At 36.8% G+C, this 23441-nt stretch overlaps 1 protein-coding gene across 1 annotated transcript; it reads right to left on the bottom strand.

Moving 5' to 3' along the window:
• Positions 1 to 8667: 8667 nt before the first annotated feature.
• Positions 8668 to 22955, bottom strand: DCAF10 (DDB1 and CUL4 associated factor 10). Its single transcript, XM_081942468.1, has 7 exons — positions 22448 to 22955; positions 15777 to 15890; positions 14420 to 14617; positions 12412 to 12614; positions 11102 to 11212; positions 10811 to 10956; positions 8668 to 9542 (listed from the first exon to the last, which is right to left on the bottom strand). The coding sequence occupies exons 1-7, from the start codon at positions 22783 to 22785 to the stop codon at positions 9174 to 9176; spliced, it is 1479 nt and encodes a 492-aa protein (XP_081798594.1). The 5' UTR covers positions 22786 to 22955; the 3' UTR covers positions 8668 to 9173.
• Positions 22956 to 23441: the final 486 nt, after the last annotated feature.

The raw sequence follows: 23441 nt of genomic DNA on the forward strand, positions 1-23441 counted from the left end.
GTCTTTTATTCTGTCATTCAGGAGAATAAACAGGATTTGGGGATGTGTGAATTGTTTCAAACGAGGGGAGGAAGATGCCCTCTGAGTCCCTTCTCAATGAAGGAAGAATCTTATATGTAAACAAATGCAGTAATAGAGCAGAATACATATTCCAGGTAGTCCTCAATTTACAACCTTTTGTTTAGTGACCTAAGTTACAACGACACTGAAAAATGCGATTTATGACCTGTTTTCACATTCACAACCGTTGCAGCATCCCCATGGTCACGTGATTACACTTTGGGCACTTGGCAACTGGCATGTATTTATGAGAGTTGTACTGTCCTGGGGTCAATAGCATCACCGTTTATAACTTTTCCGGCCAGCTTCAAAAAGGAAAGTCAATGGGGAAGCCAAATTTCCTTAGCGACCACATGACTGACTTAACTACAGTGATTCGCTTAACAGTGGCAAAAAGTTCGTAAAATGAGGCACAACTCACTTAACAATTGCCTCACTTAGCAATGGAAATTTTGGGCTCAGTTGTGGCATAAATCGAGGTCACAAATGCTGGTATGGACAAATTTCAAGGATGCCTCTGTCTCACTGAGAGGCCTAATGTAAGACACAGCTTGTGGGATATTTCCAGGGAGAGCCACAATATAAATTTACCATTTACCACAAAGCAATAAGGTAAATACAATTAACTTGGATTAAATCAGGTTGGGAGGAGGAAGAGGTTTTAAATTATAACCTTGAATTTCAGTTTAACACCAGGTCAATTTATTTTAGCCCTTTGCTCCTTTTCTTCTTGTTCAAAAGTCACAGCTAAATTGGAATCCAAGTAGAAGCAGCTGAAGTGAAACCCAAATCAGCACAATTAGGTTATTCATAACAGCATTAGCAGCATCTAATTAATGTTAGCGTTCCTTGGAAAAAGCAAAGCATTTAGATCCATGTAGTGCTCAGATACGGCATGAAGCCAATTTTGTATACATTTCCATTGAACTCAACACTACAAACACGGTTTAATGGCCAGAAAAAGATATCAATTAAATCCAACTTTATTTTAATGTTTCCTACCCAACATACAAAAATAATACAGGATTTTCTATAGGAAAGTCTACTTGGGAACATACTTTTATCCAATTTCATCTTCCTCATTTTTGTACTAACTTCTTATCCAATTCAGGGATATCAGAATGGTTTCTGGAAAGCACTATTTTTTTCTTTAAAAAAAGTAATGATGTCACTGCAATTGAATCACACCCTCTGTAGAGTTTAGTGGAATCTGATCGCATTTAGAAACACTCATTTCAGTAAGCTGTGATTAGTTAATCATTGCTTGAATAATCGAATTCACAATATTAAGTTAAAACAAAACAAATGCTATGGTTTTATACTACGTATGAATCCAGCTGTGTACACAACAGATGAATTTGAGTTTCTGAAGAAGAGAATTAAACACATAATCCTTCACACTGGTGCCTGAGACCAGAGACAATTTACAATTGAAACATTTAATATTTGAAACATGTTAAAGAGGATTATTTAAGTACAGTTTTGAATGATACTAGTTTCAAGTATCTAAAAGACGAGCAACAATCTGAAATACAAGCAACAAATTCAGAGTATGAATGTGAAGTGTTTATTAAGCAAGCAAGAGAAATTGTTCAAACATTTACATCACCCGTGTAAGAGTAAATACATTTCCTAGACAGTTCTTGTAGATGTATTTAAAATGTACACCTTTTATTATGAAATAATTTCAAAGCACTCTACATGCACAAATTTGTACTTCCATATTTAAAAAAATATTTTTGCACAAGATGGAAATATGTTTACAAATAAACTGACACAACAAAGCTATTAACAAATGGGATGCAAATTATTTAAAGAACTGGCTTTAGATTAATGTACATTTCAACTGTATTCATTTACTTCCATTTTTTCACTCTTCTGTTGTGACATTTGGGAAATAATTCTCCACTGTAGTGATCTCTAAATTTCACCCAGGTTTTCCACAATGATCTTTAAAAGGGAGGAAAGTTCTCCCTTCCAAACTAGAATCAATTGCTCAGCTCTGTCTGATACATGGACATACAGAATTCCAAAAAACATTATATAGAATGCATACATATGTGGAAGCCATACCCAATCCCTTTTTAGATTGAAGCTGGAACTGGTAGATTTTTATGCAACTATTTTCCATATAAGTAGAAATGTGATTGATATTTTGAGATTCATACTCCCCAAAGCTAACTTTAAAATGCTAAAATCTTATTTTTTACAGAACTAATCAAATCTCTATCTGCTAACTTTTGCAATTAAATCCTGTCCATGAAATGTGTTCAGTAGCATCCAACAGTTTATTCCATGTTTATTTAGAATTTCAGCCTTCCCCATGCTTTAGACCTAAAACCAATCGGATCCCTGACATTCATTACAAAAAAAGGGCAAAAGAAAGTATTCAGGTGTTCAGAGACAGCCTATAAAAATATTGGAGAGAAAAACATGCAAAATATGTAACAGATTCCAATTCTGATCATCTATAGCTGGTATACAATGTCAAAGCACTTGGTTTCATGCTTAAGGAATACTTTTCACATGAATTTGCATGCTAAGAAATTAATTCTGGGGCATGTTCAAGAATGTGTGTACTCTTGTTCCTTAGAGGCATTATAAAGCTTCAACACTTTGATCCCCAAAGATCTGACATTTTCTTACCATTACCAGAAGATCAATGTTGTTGGGCCAGCTGCCTTTCAGGTGATGTTGCCAACATAGCTGATCGTTTTCAATGCGAATTTTGAACTTGGAATAAGTGGCAATTTTAATATGCGCCCTATATCCTTTTGAAATCAGTGCAACAAATTCTAGCCTGATTTCAATGTCACTGAAACATGACCAGCTTTTTCACAACCTATGTGGCAATGTTTTATCGGTAGAAAACTTTTTTACTCCTATACATACAGTACTCAGATTTATCCATTCTCAAATCTGATGTATATTACTGCACTGAGTGTACATTCTGCAACAATTACAACTGTACATATCAGTAGTGTTTTGATAAACTCATAAGGTTTTTGTATCAATGTATCAAACTCAATAAATACAATGTATCTGCTTTGGCTGATATGTCATGCTTTCTACAGTTTAATATACAATGGGACAAAAATATGATTAAGCTATTCATTTAAAGTATATATGGGCATAATACATATTCTGAACAGAATCCTAAACGGGTGTAAAAGATGTTTATAGAAATAAATGATAAATGTAAAGAGAAAAAAATGGTATAAATCAGTTATAGTTATAGCTAATGTTTACTGGAGATCTTTGAAAAGATATGCATAAGAATGTTAATTTTCAATGCTGCATTTTTATAATCAGGCAACTTTTCCCTTATTAAGGAACAAAGATTGTTCCTAGGATTTTATAAAGTCAAATATTAATTTCCATTAAGCCAAAATAGTAACTAAGCTCGAAACATTCTCACTCAAAAATGTTTCATTTTAAAAAGCCATGTGGCCATACTATCTAATTTAATATCACTAAATGTTAAGGATAACTACAAGACAGAAAGATCAGTTAATCACTGAACATCTCTGAAACAAAGAGTAAGTTCCGCATTGTATATAATTTTATTAAGGGTTTGAAGCACTAAATATGTCTAGCAGTAATTGAAGCAGTGGTGTAAAAAAATAGACAAAACTCAGATTGTGGATTATGGGGATTGTAATCCAACACACCTGACGGACTCAAAATTGGGGGGAAACAGCAGCGTTCTAGTATTACATGCAGAATATTGAACACCCTTGCTTTGCTTCAAGGGGCCATTCTCAGTTGCCTAAAATGATCTCTTTGTACTGCTGGCTTTCTGCATTTTGAAAAGGAATTGCTGCACTGTATGCTGATTTTAAAGAAAAGCATGATATGAGGTAGGATGTTTTTAAAAATGCAATGCAATATATATTTTACACTGATGATTGTAATACAATAAATTCAGCTCTACTAAAAAATACAAGCCACGTTCAATTACTCTCTGCATTTCTACTGAAGATTTTTAAAGCTTTAGGAAGAGTTAGATTGGGGTAATCCAAACACCAAATCATCTTCATGGCTGCATGTTAGAATTCTATAGGGACTGGGGAAAGTGCAAAATGCTTCCTGGAAACCCCAACATCTTGGGTTTTTTTTTTTAAGAAAATGTTCTAGTTCTTATGGTTGCAAAAAATATATGCTTGAAAATGGTATTAGAGTTGGGGGGGGGACTGCTTTTCAGTGAGTGGAATTAGCGTTTTGGTACTTATAGCTTGCAAAAGCCTTGGAATGATTGAAAAAGCCTTGTATCAAGTCCATTCATTAGCTATCCAGTTCAAGGTAGGTTTTTTTTTTATATCTAATTCATGCCTTCTCTCTCATTAAGGCAGAAGCCATTCACAATCTGATGCCAGACTATGTCTTTCTTTTCTTTCTTTCTCTCTTCTCTCTCTCTCCCTTTTCTTTATTTCTCTTTATTTATTGGCCACTCAATTTACCACAGGGAGATGCCAGAGGCTTAATCTTTCAGACTACATGCAAAGTATTTGTTCCCTTTGCATACATGTTGCAGACTCTTACTACTTGGTCAATTTTTGGTGTGTGACAGAGTTTATAGTTATACTGTAAAATATTTGAGAAGTTTAATGAATAAATAGGTAAAAAATTACCATGCCAGAAGCTTTTGCATTATCAAAATAAACTGACTAAACAAAAATACTTTTAAGAATCCAGCTTACTGAAATATTATCTGGAAGAAAATTACATAAAGCTTGAAAGATAATTTTTGATACCATAACATATTGATTCATTCATACTGATAATTCATTCATTCATTCCATTATATAGCTCCCCACTTGCCAAGCAACTTTTGCTACTGGTAGTAATAGTGAAGACTCTATTACCATGATTGTACTTTAAGTTAGTATCATCTAGGAAGCCGTTATTTCATTCCAAATACAGCATCTGATCTTTTTTGAAGTATATTCATATCCTCAAATACATAGTCAACTAATTGAATTTTGAGACGACATTTACCACCAATTTAAAAAGTATTTTAGTGTAATTTAAAGTCAATGGAATTGTACTAAGATTGACATTAGCAAAAAGGCACTCTCCATTTCAGAAAACCATTGCTCTTTTTGAACTCTAAAGAAACCCTGCTTCTTATCCTATGAATCTTGTACTCAAAAAAGGTAAATGTAAGCTAACAAATCAAGACAATATAAACCTAAATCAGTTCAGATTCATCTGTCTTAGAAGTACGCCATCTACTGCTCCAAATCACAGTAATTAAGGACATTAAAGGAAGTAATTTCCTTCATCAAATAACTTGTTTTTTTTTTAAAGAATTCAACAGTGCAACCTGAAACTTATGCACTTAAAGGTCGCACTATGCTTGTGCATGTACAATATGCACATACAGAAGTTCACTTTCTCAAACTTTCCTGACTAGTCAAAGAACCTTTCATCATAGGTGAGTCACAGTTTTACAGGAACATGCTAAAACACAGGAGCTACACTTTTATCCCCAAAATACTTATTTTTAATCTCCGGAGTCACTTTTATGCAACCTTATGCTGCATAAAAGATCAGCAGAATTCAAATTCTGGCAGCTGAACTAAGGGAATTTTTCTTTGCATCGCCCTGTCCTTTAAAAAAATCTGGCATACCAAGAATCTCTTATTCTTATTCTGTAAGTTCATTAGGCCTTAGGTTTATTTCTGACAGATATAACTCAAAAGCTGAACCAAGCACAATAACTCTCTTTACTCTAAATATTATAACTAGTTACAAAATTTAAGAATGTTTTCAGAGCCTGGATAACATGCCAGTTCTCACGAAGTGTAGTCTTGGAAGATTATTACTGACTGGACATCCAAAATTATACACACTCATGTTAAAATGAAGCAACTGTACAGGAAGATCTCTAATGGAAAAAGAAAAGATATGGAATCAAGTACATATACAAAAAAGCACACAGACATTTCTCCCTCTATCCCAGCTTAACTTCCAAAAGAAAAAAGCAGGAATACAGGAATCATATAGAGAGTTTAGAGTTTAGAAAGATTAATGTTTAATTGCATACCCTAAAAGAGATTTTGGGGTTGGGGGGAAGGGAGTGTGTCCCAACATTCAATGTTTAGGTGGATCAAAGTAAGTATCTATGATTCTGCTGTCTACCTATTTGCTTGCCATTCATTTGAAATTTTAACAAGGTTTCAAGGACCTGCTCTCCATTTCCTATTCCAATAATTGATCTAGCCACATATTTTTTTATTTACAAAGTAATTATATATGATAAGCCATGGACTACAGTACTTCTCTCTACAGCCCAATTAAGAGGCAGAGTAGTTGACAACCAGGCATTTTCTATTTTTTTGGTTTTCTGGCTCAGCTCGGGGTTTTTTTTTATTGGGGTATATATAAAATTTAAGCAAAAATGCACATATTCTAAAAAATTTAAGGAAAAAAAATACATTAAAAATAAAAAATAAGATTTGACTCAAACTACAGAGCTTTGATCTGCAAAATGATTTTAGATCTGGTTTCATCTTAAAATTCAAGAACTGATTATCTAGCTAATTCAGATCATCCAGCAAAAAGTAATTTGTACTTAATTTTAAATGAAAATTGTATTCGTGTCATAACTACAATATATTTGTTTACTTTTTTCTCACATACACAAGAGCACCATTTAAATACACCATGTGGCTAAGCAGGCTTCGGATTAAGAAAATCGTTCTAGCCATTAAAATAGAGGGCTAGAAACTCAACTCTAATGATGAATAATATTAAACGAAGATTGACTCACCAGAAGGACAAGAAGTGTAGATATTGTCTGCCTTTCCATCCTATGTCTAACTTTAGATATATTACAGACAGCGTAGCTCTGGGCTTGTTCGCATTTATGTCAATCTATTAAATCATCTACAGAGCATATGGTGATCAACAGCTACATTCGAGTCCCACATGCCACAAGTTTCTTATTAAAGTGGCTACACTAATAATTCTGAGAATCAGCCAACACATATTTTTTTTCAGAACAACGTTTATAGACATATATTATCCCAAATTTGGTATTTTTCTGAGCCGCTTTATAAATATATTCTGCATATGGCATAATTTTCAGAACAACCAGCAGAGCTGCTAATTGCTAAATAAAACTTGTCCTCCTACTAGAAAAATCACTTTCTTTTAAAAATGATCATTCAGGCATGCAATCATGTTAATTTCCAGGACACCAGACAGAAAAAAATGTCATGCAGATGGGTTTTAGATGTTTCAGATAGGAATGAGAGTCTGGCAAAAACTTTGAAGTCTCCGAATGGCTCTCAATTAACTGAACACTTTGCATGTAAATTTCAGGGAACCAATTACCTTACTTGTCACCTTACTTGCATGACTGCAGAAACTGACACACAATTAATTTAGGTTTTATGTCTCTCATGTGAAATGGAAATTCAACAATCTTCTAGTATGAGCAATTCTGCCTTTGCCACTACTGGGCAACAACAGGACTTTTGATTTAAAAAAAAAAAACATCTTCAGAGATATTACTGCCAAGTTATTATAACATGTTCTCACATGCGAATATGCTAGTAAAATGTGTTACTCTTGCAACAGAAGAAAATATTTAGTTTTGCAAAATCTTTTGATTTTCATATATAGCTGGCGATAAATATATATATATATATATATATATATATATATATATATATATATATATATATATATATATATATATATATATATATATATATATATATATATATATATATATATATATATATATATATAATATATATATATTTGTTTTCGTAGATTTTCACGGGTGTAGGTATGCTGGTTTTGTTGTATTCGGGTCTTTTCCCGTGTAAGGTTGAGATTGTTTTTGCAACGTTTCGGTAGGATCTCACCTGCCATCTTCAAGCTGTGGGCTTAAAATGTCAATCTCAACCTTACACGGGAAAAGACCCGAATACAACAAAACCAGCATTATATATATATACACACACACACACACACACACACACACACGCACGCAACATATGGTGTAAGGTGTGCGTACTAAGGATTTATTTTTCACATGCTATAGCTTACCTGTGCAAAGCACATCAAAAGCCAACTAGCCTTAATCAGGTTGCAAACATAACTACAGCACTGAGCAGCATTCATTTAAAAACTGACATTAATTTTTTTAAAAATTCAATTTCAAAGTCCTTTGTTGCGAAGAAGCCCATCACAAGGACCCAAAGCCTCAGGATGTTCCCCAGCACCAGCCTCTTTTAAATGAACAGAAGGTTAAAGGTCCACCATGGTTTGTTTGCTTACAAGTTGCTGCTCACTTCACTGAGGTTTGTGCCGTAGTTTCCTGCTGGATTGTAAATATATATATATGGTTGGGCTCATACTCCATTCTCCAATCTATGTCCAATAACTTAACAGAAGATGTTCCTTTAATAGAGATTTGTGAAAGAAAAAATGTTAAGTTATTCAGTTCCCAATAAACTTTCTCCAACAAGTCATGGAGGGGCCTAGATGATAGAGGTTTGTGTGTGGGAGCACAGAGTGATAATTAACACTGCACAGTTCTTAAAGAGTACCAGCCTACAAACTGAACCACAGCAGAAAAATACAAAAAAGTAACAATAACAGTCTATTTAGTTGTTCACAAAAAAATAATAATGTAAATGCTGGCTATACTTAGTATAATGTGCAAGAAAGTGCTCTATTACTTAGGAGAAAATACACAGCAAAATCCAGAAATCAAAGAATCGAAGTGAGCTGATCTCCACTCCTTTGATACAAAGCAGCAGACAGGTTTTAGCTGGTTGTTTTTCCTCCTTTCAAGCCCATCCAACATCTTGCACAAAGAGACACACAGAAAAAATAAGGTTTACAAGTGCTACCAAGCTACCTCTAAATACGAATGGAATTATCAGGAGTGGAGAGATATAATGTACGCAAAAGTTCTAATGTGCAAATTCAGTCACAGCACACATAAAGGACTGGACTTGGGATCAGTTTTAAGTCCAATATTAACTCTGTACTTGTCCAAATTTACAAGACTTGTTTAAAAAAGCAAACACTCCAACTAAACTGAAGTAATTAAAAAAACACAGAGATGTTCCTTTGAAGGCAAGGGGAGCCTAGAACTTTGGCTGATATAAAGAAACACGACCACTAAGGCACCCAGAGGCAATCTGACAGTGCGTTGGAGAGAACTTGGTAGTCAGAACCACATCGCCATGCGAGTAGAGTGAGCGGATCTCCTGCAAGGGGGCAGCTTCTTTGGGCAAGCAGTCAATCAGTTCGCTGCACTGGGTGTCAAATCCCAACAAACGGATTCCATAGCCATGTGGGGAGGAGATCATTCGACCATCTGGGCTGAAACAGAGTTCTTTAATATAGCCCTGGCCTACATTGGCTTCTTCGATGCAATGAGTCAATCTGAGGGAACAGCGAGGGGAAACTGGCCGCACTGGTGCTCCTTCTTGGAATTCATAAACACAGGTCCACTACAGAAAGTAGGGGGGAAATAACATTTAATGTTATATCAACACAGATATTGCATATCTCTCTATTTCATGGAGGCTTTCGTGTAACAGTATAAATGTGTATAGTCCACTAGTACTTCCCTGTTGTCTCACATTTAAATATTAAATAGACATCACCATTTTAAACCCTCTCTAAATTAGTCAGGATTGGTTACCAGCTGCTGTTTAGACTCATTCAGTATAACTGTGCACAATGTTATGTTATAGCTAATTACATGGGCATAAGCAATAGCAATGCTTTGTAAACTATGGTTATAACTTGTTGAGTTCAGCATTTTCTTAATGACTAAACAAGTGCCTAAATGTAGTAAGGGAAGTCTTCAGAAAAAATGATTTACGAACAGAGACATTTCTTTTTAACTGTTGAGTTAATATAAAACCTTGTCATTTGAGAATTTTCAAATCCCCTTTCAAGCCAACTAAGCTATTGGGCTCTGATACACAGCCTTCAACTTACAACTGTTCCATTTAGTGACAGTTCACAATTACAACAGCACTGTTGTTTACACTTATGACTCCTGCAGTATCCCCATGGTCACTTGATCAAAATTCAGATGCTTGGCAACTGACTTGTAACAATTGCAACATTCTGGAGTCATTAGCTCCCCTTTGGCGACCTTCTGACAAACAAAGTCAATGGTGAAGCCAGATTCACTTAACAACTGTGTTACTAACTTAACAACTGCAAAGATTCATTTAAGAACTGAGAAAGGTTGTAAAATGGGACACAACTCACTATAACTGTTTCACTTTGCAACATAAATTTTGGGCTGAACTGTGGTTGTAAGTTGAGGACTACCTTTATGTCTGTACAATTATACTCAATTCTTTACACATTTGTATTTCCTTTTGTCTATCTCCATCCTGAATTATTGGAACCAAAACAAGTTGAGAATATGATTTTCTCCATGTCTTTCAGTCCTTTTCACAAAGGAGAAGATGACATCTCCTTGAAAGATGATGAGGATGAAGCAAAATAATGAACCAGATGTTCAACTGCGTTGTTTTCAGCCAAGCTTAGTTTACATCATTCAAATGATCCAAATGAAGCAAACACTACAACTCAAGATTACAACTGTACACACTGCTGCCGCATTTGTTCTGTATTTCTAATTTTATCAACGGAGTGACAGTTCACTTCTATTTCATTAATAGACAAAAGACCTCCAGTTTTTCTGCAAGAACATGATCAACATACATATGCACCATTATTATCACCCTATTTTTACCTCCTGATCATCAGTGTTACTTGAACATCGAAGAAGTGTCGCCCATCCTTTGGGATGGAGCTGCAGTGATGTAATGCAGTTTCCCCGATCCCTCTCACCAGGAACCTCTGGGGTTAAAACCTCAAGACTATTACGTGGAGAACCACCTAAGGGAACAGAATGACATCACTACAATTAACACCATTTTTAGTTCCCTCCTTGTCCAATAGGAAAGAACACTTTGTACTATAAGTCCTTGCCATATAGAAGAGGCTCAGATTTTGCAATTAGTCATTTACTTGTTTTACATACCTTCTCGTTGGGTTACTCGTACTGTATGTTTCTCAGTACGTGGGCCTGAATCTCCTTGGTGTCCTGGTGATTCAGCACTTCTAGGACCAGGTGAAGTGACGGATGCCAGATCTGAGAATGGAAAAGCAAGATCAGATGACATGAAACACAAAAACAGTGTTAGATACCTCTCCTAATTTATTAATTTCATGGCTTTGAAACTCTTTGCAAAGTGGTGCTCCATGAAAGATCAAGAATATTGTTCTTGATTTTTAAAAACTTTTCTTGTGTTAGATATCATTTGGGTGCTTATTTCTAAGAAGTAATTGCAAAGATTTAGAAATGAATAGTTTACAGATTATTTTCCTTGGAATCTCATCCTTCTGAAAGCTAATCTTGTTATTGCAAGATCAGTAACAGCAGAACATACCCATAAGGCAACACCCCTAACTGGCATTCTTCCAGAAAAAGCTACCATGCAAAAACATTAGGCTGGTTCCATTGAGCACAAAACGTCACAAAAAGAATAGGCATCACGGTAGTTCACACGCCACTCAAAGCACTACCAGCTCTTCATAAAAAGAGGCAAGGTTAACAGACCATAAGTGGCTCCATCCAAATGGATTAACATGTATGAACATGAGATGGTAGTTTATTCTAAGAGAAAGAATGCTTATGCAGTTTATTTCTCAAATGTTTTAGTCACCCTACGGCAACTAAGGCAGCTAAAAAGAGACACAAAGATGCAATAAAACAATGCTTTCAAAATTAGCAGAGGCTAAATTCATACACTGAAATTAATTTACTATGGTGTATAAATGCAGCCATAAATTTAGTGTGTGCAAGATAATAGAGAAATTATGCATGAACTCTCAGCACAAGAGCCATGGTGGTGCAGTGGTTAGAGACTGCAGTACTGCAGCTGTGATGGCACGGTAGTTAGATTGCAGTACTGCAGGCTACTTCTACTGACTGCCGGCTGCCAGCAGTTTGGCAATTCAATTCTCACCGGCTCAAGGTTGACTCAACCTTTCATCCTTCTGAAGTCGGTATAATGAGGACCCAGATTGCTGGGGGCAATAGGCTGACTCTGTAAAACCACTCAGAGAGAGCTGTAAAGCACTGTGAAGCAGTATATAAGTCTAAGTGCTATTGCTATTGCTACATGTCCTTCAGCCTACTAGCCTTTTGCAATATATACCATACAGGCTTTTCAAGTTAACTTACTTCTTGCATACAATGCTATATATCCAATGCCATCTATTATCTCACAAGATCTAGGAACAATATAGGCACTACAGGGGTAATATTAACAAAATGCCAAAACTTGCCAGAATTTGATGTGGTTCTCCTGGCTCTCAGAATGGGATAACTGACAACTTCTAAAGATTTGGTCAAGTCGAGATCATGCAAGATCAGAAGATACCCAGAAGAAGTGGAGATCAGCATTTTGGAGCAGTCTGGAGTCAATCTCATGCGCATGAGAAAGCGGGTGTGAAAGAACTTCTTGTGAGGACAGCCATCTTCTGTGCACCTAAGAAAAGACACCCATCAAACCACAAGAATTTTTATTCCATAGTTTTAAGTACCCCAAATTTTAATCCTATGTTTGAGATAGTATTTCTCTTAAAGAATAATATTCATCTTTCCTCTTCCTGTCCGACATGTAATTTAAAGAAAAGCAAAGTGGCTATGCAATCATTTTTCTACTGATATTTTGGTAGTGAGGAATCTCAACCTGAATATGCATGCCAAAATAGTTTATCAAAGAACCAGCTTTCTCTCTCATTCAACTTGAGCCACAAAGCATCTGCTCCATCACTTCAAAGAAGCAGCAGGATTTTCCTATGCTTCATAGGTTGCTGACAGTGTCTCACGTACAGTACACAAGCAGAGGAAAGCACGCTTCAAACAAACAGCAGTTGCCATGACCCAGTACTATATTGCTGCTTATAAAGTAAAACAACATGTGGCAGGTATTCTAGAAGATATTCCCGCACCTCTAATCCACCAATATTGTACACTATGTTGTGTCCAAAGCCAGAAAGCACAAGCTGTCACTCAACACCTACCAGACGGATTGGTCAATACCAGTAGGCGTCACCAGAGGGAGCTAACCTATTTCTGATTGGTTGCCGGTTTGACAGCGGCTGTATAAATAGCTGTCAAACCGGAGTTCACTGTGCTGTTATGCTAGTTACTTACTTGTGTTTCAAATAAATTCTAGTTCTTACGAATCGCCTCAGGCTACTTAATTCTAATTAAGAATATAATACACTATATTGCCAAAAGTATTCGCTCACCTGCCTTTACTCGCATATGAACTTACTGTAAGTGACATCCCATTCCTAATCCATAGGGTTCAACGTAACGTCGGTCCACCCTTTGCAGCTATAACAGCTGCAACTCTTCTGGGAAGGCTGTCCACAAGGTTTAGGAGTGTGTTTATGGGAATTTTCGACCATTCTTCCAGAAGCGCATTTGTGAGGTCACACACTGATGTTGGACGAGTTTACGTGGCCTACCACTTCGTGGCTGAGTTGCTGTCGTTCCCAAACACTTCCACATTCTTATAATACAGCTGACAGTTGACTGTGGAATATTTAGGAGCGAGGAAATTTCACGACTGGATTTGTTGCACACGTGGCATCCTATCACAGTTCCACTCTGGAATTCACTGAGCTCCTGAGAGCGACCCATTCTTTCACAAATGTTTGTAAAAACAGTCTGCCTGCCTAGGTACTTGATTTTATACACCTGTGGCCATGGAAGTGATTGGAACACCTGATTCTGATTATTTGGATGGGTGAGCGAATACTTTTGGAAATATAGTGCATGTTCTGATGTAAAGCACTGGGCTATTATGCAGTGGTAACATATCATTGCTGCTCAAAACACCTGACTGGTTTCAGTATAAAAGTTCTAATTCTCTATTTTTATCTGTTTTATTTTTGATAAATAAAACTTCTGGATTTATGGTCATAGTAAAGATTTGATGTGGTCATTCTTACTCATCTACTAGAATTTAACAAAACGTTTCAAGATTCTGCTCCAAGCTTGGCTCTAAGTGGACAATTTCCAGAAGCATTATGCTAATTTCAGTTATGACAGTTTGTTGACTTTACAATCAAGGGGAAAGGAAAGAATAAAGAAGGATAGGGAATGAATTTTGACCTACATCTCTGCACAACACTAAGATATGAACCAAGAAACTCAAAAGTGCAACCATATCCTATTTCCATGCAGCTACCAAGTTTTCTGATAACATACTAAAAAGGCAGTGTTGTTGTCTTTTCAGTCTTCTAAGTGAAAAAAGGGATCAATGTGAAATTTCTTTACCGGTTGGTATCCCAAATGATGACATTTCCATCAAATCCCGATGTTACTAGCAATCTTGTGTTAGTATCATATTCAATATTCTTCACCCAGCTGGTGTGACCATGTAAAGTGCACACTTTTGAATCTAGCTTCCTCAGATCCCATAGTGCTACGGTAGTATCATCAGAGCAAGTTGCAAACAATCTGTTATCAAGAAACCTACAAATAAAATAAAAAACGGAAAGGGACAGGATCTCATTAATGCAGTCAGGTTCAAACATAATTAAATCATTACACTAAATGTTACCCTGCATTGATTTCAAAAAATAATTATACCATAAAGAATAGTATCAGTTTAGTGCTTTTAAAGCATCTGACTTCTGAAAGACTAAAGCAGATCTCAAAAAATGGGCTGTAGTGCTTGAAGTGAGACTTTGAAGACCTGCTGGTGTAAGAAATATCAGAAGAAGCTTTCTAAGGTAACCAATTTTACATTTGGCTTATTTAGTAAGAATGTATTACAGGTACCGTTACTTTGTCATTTCACAATCCATGAAAAAATACCTCATTTGAAAAGAAACACACATTTTAAATGACTATAAATGATTATATCATGTTCAATTATTAGCTTGCATATGTATTCATTTAAAAAAATGTTTGCTAGTTACTAAGAAAGAAATGTATTCAATCAAATTTGAAGTTAAGTTTTTTTTTGTGTATGTATGTGTGTGTGTGTGTGTGTATATATATATATATATATATATATATATATATATATATATATATATATTTGTGTTGTATTTGTACTGATAAATAAAGGCATACCAGGGGTTGTAACACAAATACATATACATATACACATAAACACACACACACACATATATCTTTGGATCCTTATTCTCCATTTGGAATTACATCTGTCTTAAATTCATTCCTATTGCCATGGTTTTTGAACACTGCAATTATTACTCTGGTTTGTGGTCCCCTTGGGTAGGAAGAAGAACTGGCAGGAGTTCAACACATTTCTTTACCTAACCTCTGAGATTCTTGGGCACAGTTGGCTCTAACTCTTGTAGAAGAGGAGCGAATAATTTAAGGACCTGAAAGCACAGGACCCCTCTGTAGAGACTGAGGCTCCTACAATAATCTGTGCTCATCCACTTTACCTGCTCATTGGCCACAGCAATGTGGCTTGAGTCTCCACAAAGACATGAACGTAATATTTGATACCAATTGAGAGCAAGAAAAACAAACATTTCGAATGACAACTAATTTGGATAACATTACAACTTCATCCGTCACTACTTTTAGAGTTGAACAAAACAGGTTTTGGAATTTTAATCTTTGGCAACTGATTTTCACTTGCCAGGAGACTAACCTGATGTTATTTACACAGTCCTCATGAGCAGTGGAAAGGGTTTTGATGTGCTTTGAAGAGATAGGATCGAACAGCAGGACTTCTGTCTGTTCACAAGCAACAGTTAGCACTGATCTGGACAGCAAAGAGAAGCAGGTATATTACATATAATAAACCTCATATTCTTTCACAAGAAAGACTCCAAAAGGTCCATGCACACTTAGAAATGAATCAATAACAACAATACTAATCATGAGACAAAATTGTTCCTTTTGTGTTAGATTTTTTTTCTTCCTTCTTTTAAATTAATATGTATAAAACCAACCAACTACAGAATGCACTGAATAAACAGAATAAAAATAAAATAACTTTGTTGTTTCTTTGAGTCAATCTTGGCTTTAAGCAGCTGTCTGGACAAGTCCTTGGCGTTTTCATGGCAAAATTTTCACAAGTGGTTTGTCTTTGCCTTCTTCCTAGGGCTGAGAGTGTAGGATTGGCCAAAGTCGCCCAGCTGGCATTCTGCAGAAGGCAGAAGTAGCACACATAGTCTAGTTCTTTTAATCATTACAAAAAACTTGCTTTCTTCAATAACCACAGTGTAATATTTCTAGCTAAAATACTCTAAATTATGTTCTACACATTTAAATTGTTAATTTTATTTTCTCCCACTTACTTCAGTATTATGAAGCAGAAACTGTTTCATGAACTCTTATAGCACTTCTGGTAAAACTAGTTCTATGTACATAATTGTCCAAAAAGGATTGAGCAGGAAAATGCTTTGTTCAATCATCCAAGGTTCGATCAGAGAAATATCACTCTAATAATGGAAGAAAGTACTTTCTCCCCAGACAGAGTTCTAGAAGGCTTCAAATTTTATTTCTTTATTCAATTCAATTTAGGCTCTACCCAAATTCAACTGACCTTGTGTGAATCCTCAAATAGTAATATTAAGACCCAAACCATGATAAAACCACGATGGGATCTAGGCACAACATGCTAACAAACATTTTTAAAAAACCATCAAGAGACACATACAAGGACTCCCATCCAAATCACACATGGTTCTGAAGTCCAATAGGCTGGGGACACATAGATTTCAGGGGGATACCTTATTCCAAAAGGCACTCATTATGATAGAGAAGGTATGCTTCTTGGATCCCAACAGATGACGTGGTTTAATTCAAGAGAACCAGAGTGAGCTAACTCTGTGAACATGTTACCAGTTGGGCAGAACCCTTGGGAAACAGGTGCTCTCTCAAATAACTTTGTCCTATGATGTATAGATATTTACAGGTGATTTCATCAACGAGATTACTATTTGATCAACAAAATTACAAAGATGATAAAATGTAACTGGCTATTTACACACAAAGAAACAATTTATGTCTTTATTTGAATGTATTTCCTATTCCTATCCTTTCCCTCCCTTTTCAAACCTTAAATAATTATGCTTTATTAAACTGTGCACTTGCTAAATTAATATTTCCCATGTACATTTGAGCTTCAATGAACAAAATTGCTTTAACTGATCATTGTTTGTGTGATCACAAATACACAATAAGGCTACGAGTACATTGTATAGATTGCAGTCTTCTTTTTAAGCATCATCTAACAGCAAAGGCAAGATTTAATGTTTTTTCTCCCCAATTCTGTAAAAAATACTTGTGCATCCATATAATTTAGGAACAGATTTTACACTGCATTATTAGAAATAGGTGGTTATCTTTTTATAACCATAATGGACCCTGCCCATTACAGTTGAAAGGGCATTAATGAGTCCTCATCCCTTCTCTGCTCAATGCATTAACGAATGTGCAGGTCATTAAGTGGAATTTGGGGTACCTCAGGAGTGGGAAGACCCTAGATAAAGAGAACCTATGAATGAAGGCAAATATATGTGGCCCAGGACAATGTTCCTATCTTGATCAGTCACCAGGACCAGAGGCTTAATCTTCTGAGCTTTCAGACACATGCTGGAGCCCATCCTCAGGGAATGCCTCCCTACCAGAATGTATGCCCAATTAGCACACACCTGTGAGAACCCAGTTAAACAAAGAAGTTCATAAATTCACATACCTTTAAGCACCATTGTAATGTAATGACTCTTACTGTTAAAGAAAGACTCTAACACCTTCTGTGGTTAGAAGCATCTTTTATGAACTTTAGCTGATTTGCAGCTGTAACAACACCTGCACGGAGATATCTTAACCAGGTATCCACATTCTTATAACTTCACTTCTGAAAGACTACTATCTATTGTACACAGGACTGCCTTTAGAAAAAATTTAAAAACTGCTGTTGTTTCAAGTTGCCCCACTCCCTCTCACACACACTCACATACACATTTTTAAACCGCCCATCTCCCTCACAGAAGGAGATAAAGCTCCAAAATTAGGAACTGGAATTGCTGCAAGTGCATATGCCAATGCTTTACCAGCTGCACAGGCTCCAAGTGAATTTGTGGATTCTGTTGAAAGTAATGCTTTTAACCATAAATGTGTTTTAACAAATAGGGGTTAGGATCATTGGAAAGATAGATAGATGGATGGGTGTGTGTGTATTTAAGGATTTCTGTATGAATCCCTAACAAGCAAACAGCAACATGTGACTACTAAGGCAAAGATCTTCTTAATAAGCTTTATGGAATAGCCTCCAAAGAACACCATGATTGATGGTCCTCTCTATGGCTTATTTGACACTAAATATTTTTATTTTGGCCAGTTTGTTCTAATGCGTCTTGGGCTCTTCTTTCAATATGATTTAATATTTAATATCTCCAGCAATACAAATAGGGTTTTTCAAGTTTATATTTATTTTTTAAATTTTGATATTTACAGTAAGTCACTTAGAAAATATATTTTGATAGGTAGTCTGTGATGGTTTGTATTTACCTATGGCTTCTTGCTTGCTATTCACATATCCATCCATGTTTCCAAAGATATGCTAGCTAGTTGATAACAGAAACTAAGATTAGGAATAGAGGAAGTAGAGAAAGTTTCCTAAAGGAGAGGGGACAAGCCTCAGATGCTTGACTGCCATTAAGGGTAGAATCTTATTATCACCAGAAATACATTGGCACATTACAGGTGCAGCTACGATGCAAATAGACAAGGGTTTAATAAAGAACAATGCGGGTTGGCAAACCTGAATTGGATGCAACAGTATTTGTACTGCTAAAAGCTTACTAGCTGGAGATTGCCCTAATGGCCACAAAGAAGAGGACAAAAAGCCTGGGGAACTCTGCCAAAGACGAATGTGAGAATGCATGGTGGGACCTACCTACCCAATATAGATGGTATTGGGGGGGATTGAAAATAATGGAAGAGCAAAAATTTTAGCAATCAAACAAAAGCCGTATGCCAGACTGACTAAGAGGGGAAAGTTTTGCCTGTTACCTGAAAGTCCTTCATTAATTCTAATGAAGGCTGGAAAACCCAAACTTTGCATATAAAAAACCAATAGCCCCAAATAAAAGTACTAGTTCTGCTAAGCAATGCATCTGAATGCTGAATGTCAATGCTAAACAACAACAATCTAGAATTATATTTAGCTTTGAGTTTCTATCAAATTCCAAGAACCCATAGGTAATCATATAAATTTAATAAATCAGAGCCCACTGCAGATTCTTCATATCCTAGAGAAATAAAAGATCTAACTGTAAGTGTAAAAACAACAACAACACAAGTCCTAGATTTCTGGCTTCTAAGTCCAAATGCCCAGTTGTAACCTTCAATGCCTTTTAAACTTAAAGTATGACATCAAAGGAGAGGGGCAAAAGCAGAGAACCCTGAAATACTGGTTTCTCAATGATTTCACAAGCTGCTGTCCTGTATCACTAGACCAGGATTCATGGAACAAACAATAGTGACCCAAAGTTTATGGGATACAAGCAAATTCCAGTCCCACTCGGCATCCTCAAAACGCCCTCAAATTGCACCATGGAAACTTAACTGCAATTCACTGATGATTTTCAACTGTATAAGCTTTTTTTGCATTTGGGGGGTGATTGTGGAAAAAATGTTAAATGGTTCTGTAAAGCCTCTGCAATGTTTAATGCACTGATTTTGCACCGGGAAAACAAACAAAAATGGAGCTAAGAGGAATTCAGCTTGTTCTATTTAAATAATATTACCAAGTCATTTATAGTCCCTTCATTACTAACAGAAGGTAATTGAAATGAAATATGATATAAAAATGCTGCACACCTATATCATGACAAACAAAAATGAAACACAAAATAACACTGTGTGAATCAAGCCAAGTTAGTAGTGTCAAAGCACTGACACAGAAGAATGCATACTGCTGATTTAGTGCAAAAGGGATTAATTTAGTTTCCACCAGCCACCTTATTCTAGGTTTAAGAAATAAATTGACAAGATGAAACAATCCAACTATTACCATCAAGGAGTACCAGGCAATCTATGTTTCAAGTACTTACAGCCAAAACTTATTTTGCATGAAAGGCATACACTTTATTTTTGAACTTTCAGTGCAGAAACATATTATGAACTTTAGCATATTTATGCAAGACTGACTTATTAAGGTACTATAGCATAGTTACTTAATAAGGCTGCAATTCTGGTGTTCTCAATAAAAGTGGCCAGATAGACAATGCAAAGATAGTTTATTGACATTATCTTGAAGACTATATTTTAAAAAATAAAAATAAAATACACCATATATTTCCAGGAGAAAAATAGACACAAGAAAATACTATATAAAAATACATATGTGCTAAATGAAAAACATCAGTGTTCAAATAAATATATCACCGTTACACAATATCCCAATCTGTTCAATACAATAGTTTCTAAGCTGAAATAACTTTTCCATAACTTTAGCAGGTCTGTCATTCAGGGCCCAGTGGGCTATTGTTTCAACTACAGATCTAAGCCTATAGGAGGCATATGGTTGATAACAATAAAAGAACTTCCCATGCATATACAGTCAACTAGAAGAGCCTCTGAAACAATCAAATGAGCCTTTCAAAGTATGCAGCCACCTTTACATTTTGAAGAATGCTTCGCAGAAGCATCCCTTTCAAATACTTTTCACAGCCTAATATCTGGACTACAGCTAACATATAGCTGAGAATTTTTTTAAAAAAACATTGAATTTGCTTGACCAAAGGTTGTGAAAGATGATCACATGACTTTGAGAGACAGCAACTGTCATAAGAATGAGTCAGTTGCCAAGCATCTGAATTTTGATCACCTGACCAAGGGGATGCTACAAAGGTTGTAAGTGTGAAAAAGGGTAATAAATGACTTTTTCGGTGCTGTTATAACTTTGAATGCTCACTAAATAAACTGTTGTAACAATTTTTTGTTGTTGTGATGTATTATATGAAATATATCGGCATCACCTTAATCCAAGAACAAAAAGATAAAAAACAAATAGAAATTGTAAAGTGTATTAATCAATCTGGACATATATGAAAAAGTAACTTGGGGACTAACTTGTTACAGTATTTAAAATAATGAGGGTCTCTGAGAAATAGATTTCACTTTATGCTAAACCAAGCTATCTTCTTCAACACCAGTTTACATTCTTCAATGCAAAAACGAATAGTCCTTAACTTATGACCACAGTTTAAACCAAAATTTCTGTAGCAAATCATTTCTGAAATCTTGCCAAGAAAACTGCAAAGACTTCTCCAGGCAGTTATCAGGAGTCAAAAACTGACTAAAGAGCACCACCACCATCAACAAATCATTATTCAAAAGTTATGCTTTTCCTGCTTTAGTTTCCTTTGATCTTATAATAAATGCAGTAGAGCAAAAAAAAAATGGCAGTTTTCCCTTGGAGCAGCACATTGCAATATTCCTATCAACTAAGATGAGTCCCATGTGTGGATTTTTTGTTAATACACTTCAGCTTTGCATGTGCTATTTAAATCATACATTCATCTTTAAAAAGAATTTAAGGATAGGAAACAATTACACAAAAAAAGGTGTGAAAGCTTCTATTTGTATGTGACAGCTTCAAACCACAGCAAATTAACATTAGTCGATGGAAGACTAATGGAACTTGAGATATTTGATATACATTAAACCAGCTGTCACCAACTGTTGGTCTGTGGGCCACTGGTGATCCGGGAGAAAATTTTGGTGGTCCGCAGAAAAATTACTTGCATTTTTTATATTGCACTAAATACTATGTATATTTTCGAAAAAATCATATTAGTGGTTTAAGGGATTTAAAATTATGGATTTAGTGGTCCCTGAAGGCCAAAAGGTTGGTGACCCCTGCATTAAAGTACATATTTTTCTCATTACACCAACTGGCATCCGACTACTAGGAGACACATGCATTCTTATCTCATTTGTTGCTACTCTGTCCCCATTTCCCTAATTGCAAACACTTCAACCGGCCTTGCGCAGTTGCTTGCCCAATCCTAGTATGTCCTCATAACTTTACGTGCAAACTACAGCGCGGGGGGGGGGGGGTGGAGGAGAAGAGATGCAACATCTATTACAATTGTACTGAATTCAGGGGGGAAGAAAAGTATAGCAATAAAAATGGAGACACAATTCTTCGTTTGCAAGCGTGGATATAATTCAAGCTGCAGCCAAAACTACAAAAATATGCCGCGGAGCCCGCCACTAAACGGAGACCTCTCGCACCCCACGCAAGCGAGGAGGTCGAGGCACCCCGAAGCGGCTGCGAGCAACCCTTCTCTCCATCCTTACCCGCCAGGGGAATACTCCAGATTGAAAACGGCGCCGTGGGTGCGGGTGATGGGGGACACCGAATCGGCGGGCTGAATAGCACCATAGAGCCTCGTCATGGCCCGGAAAGTGTCCCTCGCCGGCTCCACGCAGCGGCCCCCATGGCCCAGGCCCCGTTCCCGCACCCAGGAGAACAGCCCCCCGCCTGGAGCCGAGACCGGGGTGGTGGAAGTAAAAGAGGCCGGGGGCGACTTCGGGGACACCGCCGGGGGTGGTGAGCTCGAAGGGGGCGGCGACTGGTCGCCGTCGCCCGGGGGCGACCGCTCTGGGGTAGGGCCCCACCGCGCCTTCCAGCTCATCCCGAGCCCGAGCCCGCCGCCACGACAAGCAGCAGCACCGCCACCATTCCCCACCCACCCCCGGGCCTTCGGCTCCCCACCACTTCCGGTGCGGTGAGCACCAAAGAAATCGCACCGGGCGCAAACTCGAGAGTGTCTCGAAGCGGCCGCCCGATTGGTGTTCCCCCTGCTCTTTGGCGAAACGCGGTCATGCTGAGCTTTGAGCGGCCGGGAGTTTTAAACAGACCGGAAAGCGGTTTTATGCCTCTGGTTTCGTTTGGAAATTTCAGGAATCAAATGTAATTTTCATAGGAGTTATGCAGGATTAATGGCTGCTTTCAGCAGGGTTTGTGCTCAGAGTTTGCTAGCAGCGTTCCGTTAAGTCTCAAAAATCCAAAGGCAAATTAATGTCTTGTCTGCCCTGCATATCTGTCAAATTGGTGGGAGGAACCAATAGGAGATAATAGTTGTAGCTCATGATTGAATTGTGAGAATCTTGATGCTCTCTAAGCTGGTTGTTTTCTTGAAGATGTTTCATTACCCAACTAGGTAACGTCATCAGGGCTGAAGAGGAAGCCAGCAATATGTTGTCCGATTACTCAATCTCTGATTAGAAATCCAGCCTTTCACAAAATAATCTGAGAATGCTCTGCATAAAAACTGGGTTTGTGACGTAA

Source organism: Natrix helvetica (assembly GCF_964273705.1).
Source record: "Natrix helvetica genome assembly, chromosome: 2".
NCBI classification, from domain to species: domain Eukaryota; kingdom Metazoa; phylum Chordata; class Lepidosauria; order Squamata; family Natricidae; genus Natrix; species Natrix helvetica.

Coding starts and splice junctions, on each gene's coding strand:
- DCAF10 (XM_081942468.1), bottom strand. CDS start 22,785: ATGAGCTGGAAGGCGCGGTGGGGCCCTACCCCAGAGCGGTCGCCCCCG. Junction 15,891..22,447: donor CTGGAGTATTCCCCTGGCGG/GTAAGGATGGAG, acceptor TTTGCTGTCCAG/ATCAGTGCTAACTGTTGCTT. Junction 11,213..12,411: donor GAGAACCACATCAAATTCTG/GCAAGTTTTGGC, acceptor TTCCATTCTCAG/ATCTGGCATCCGTCACTTCA.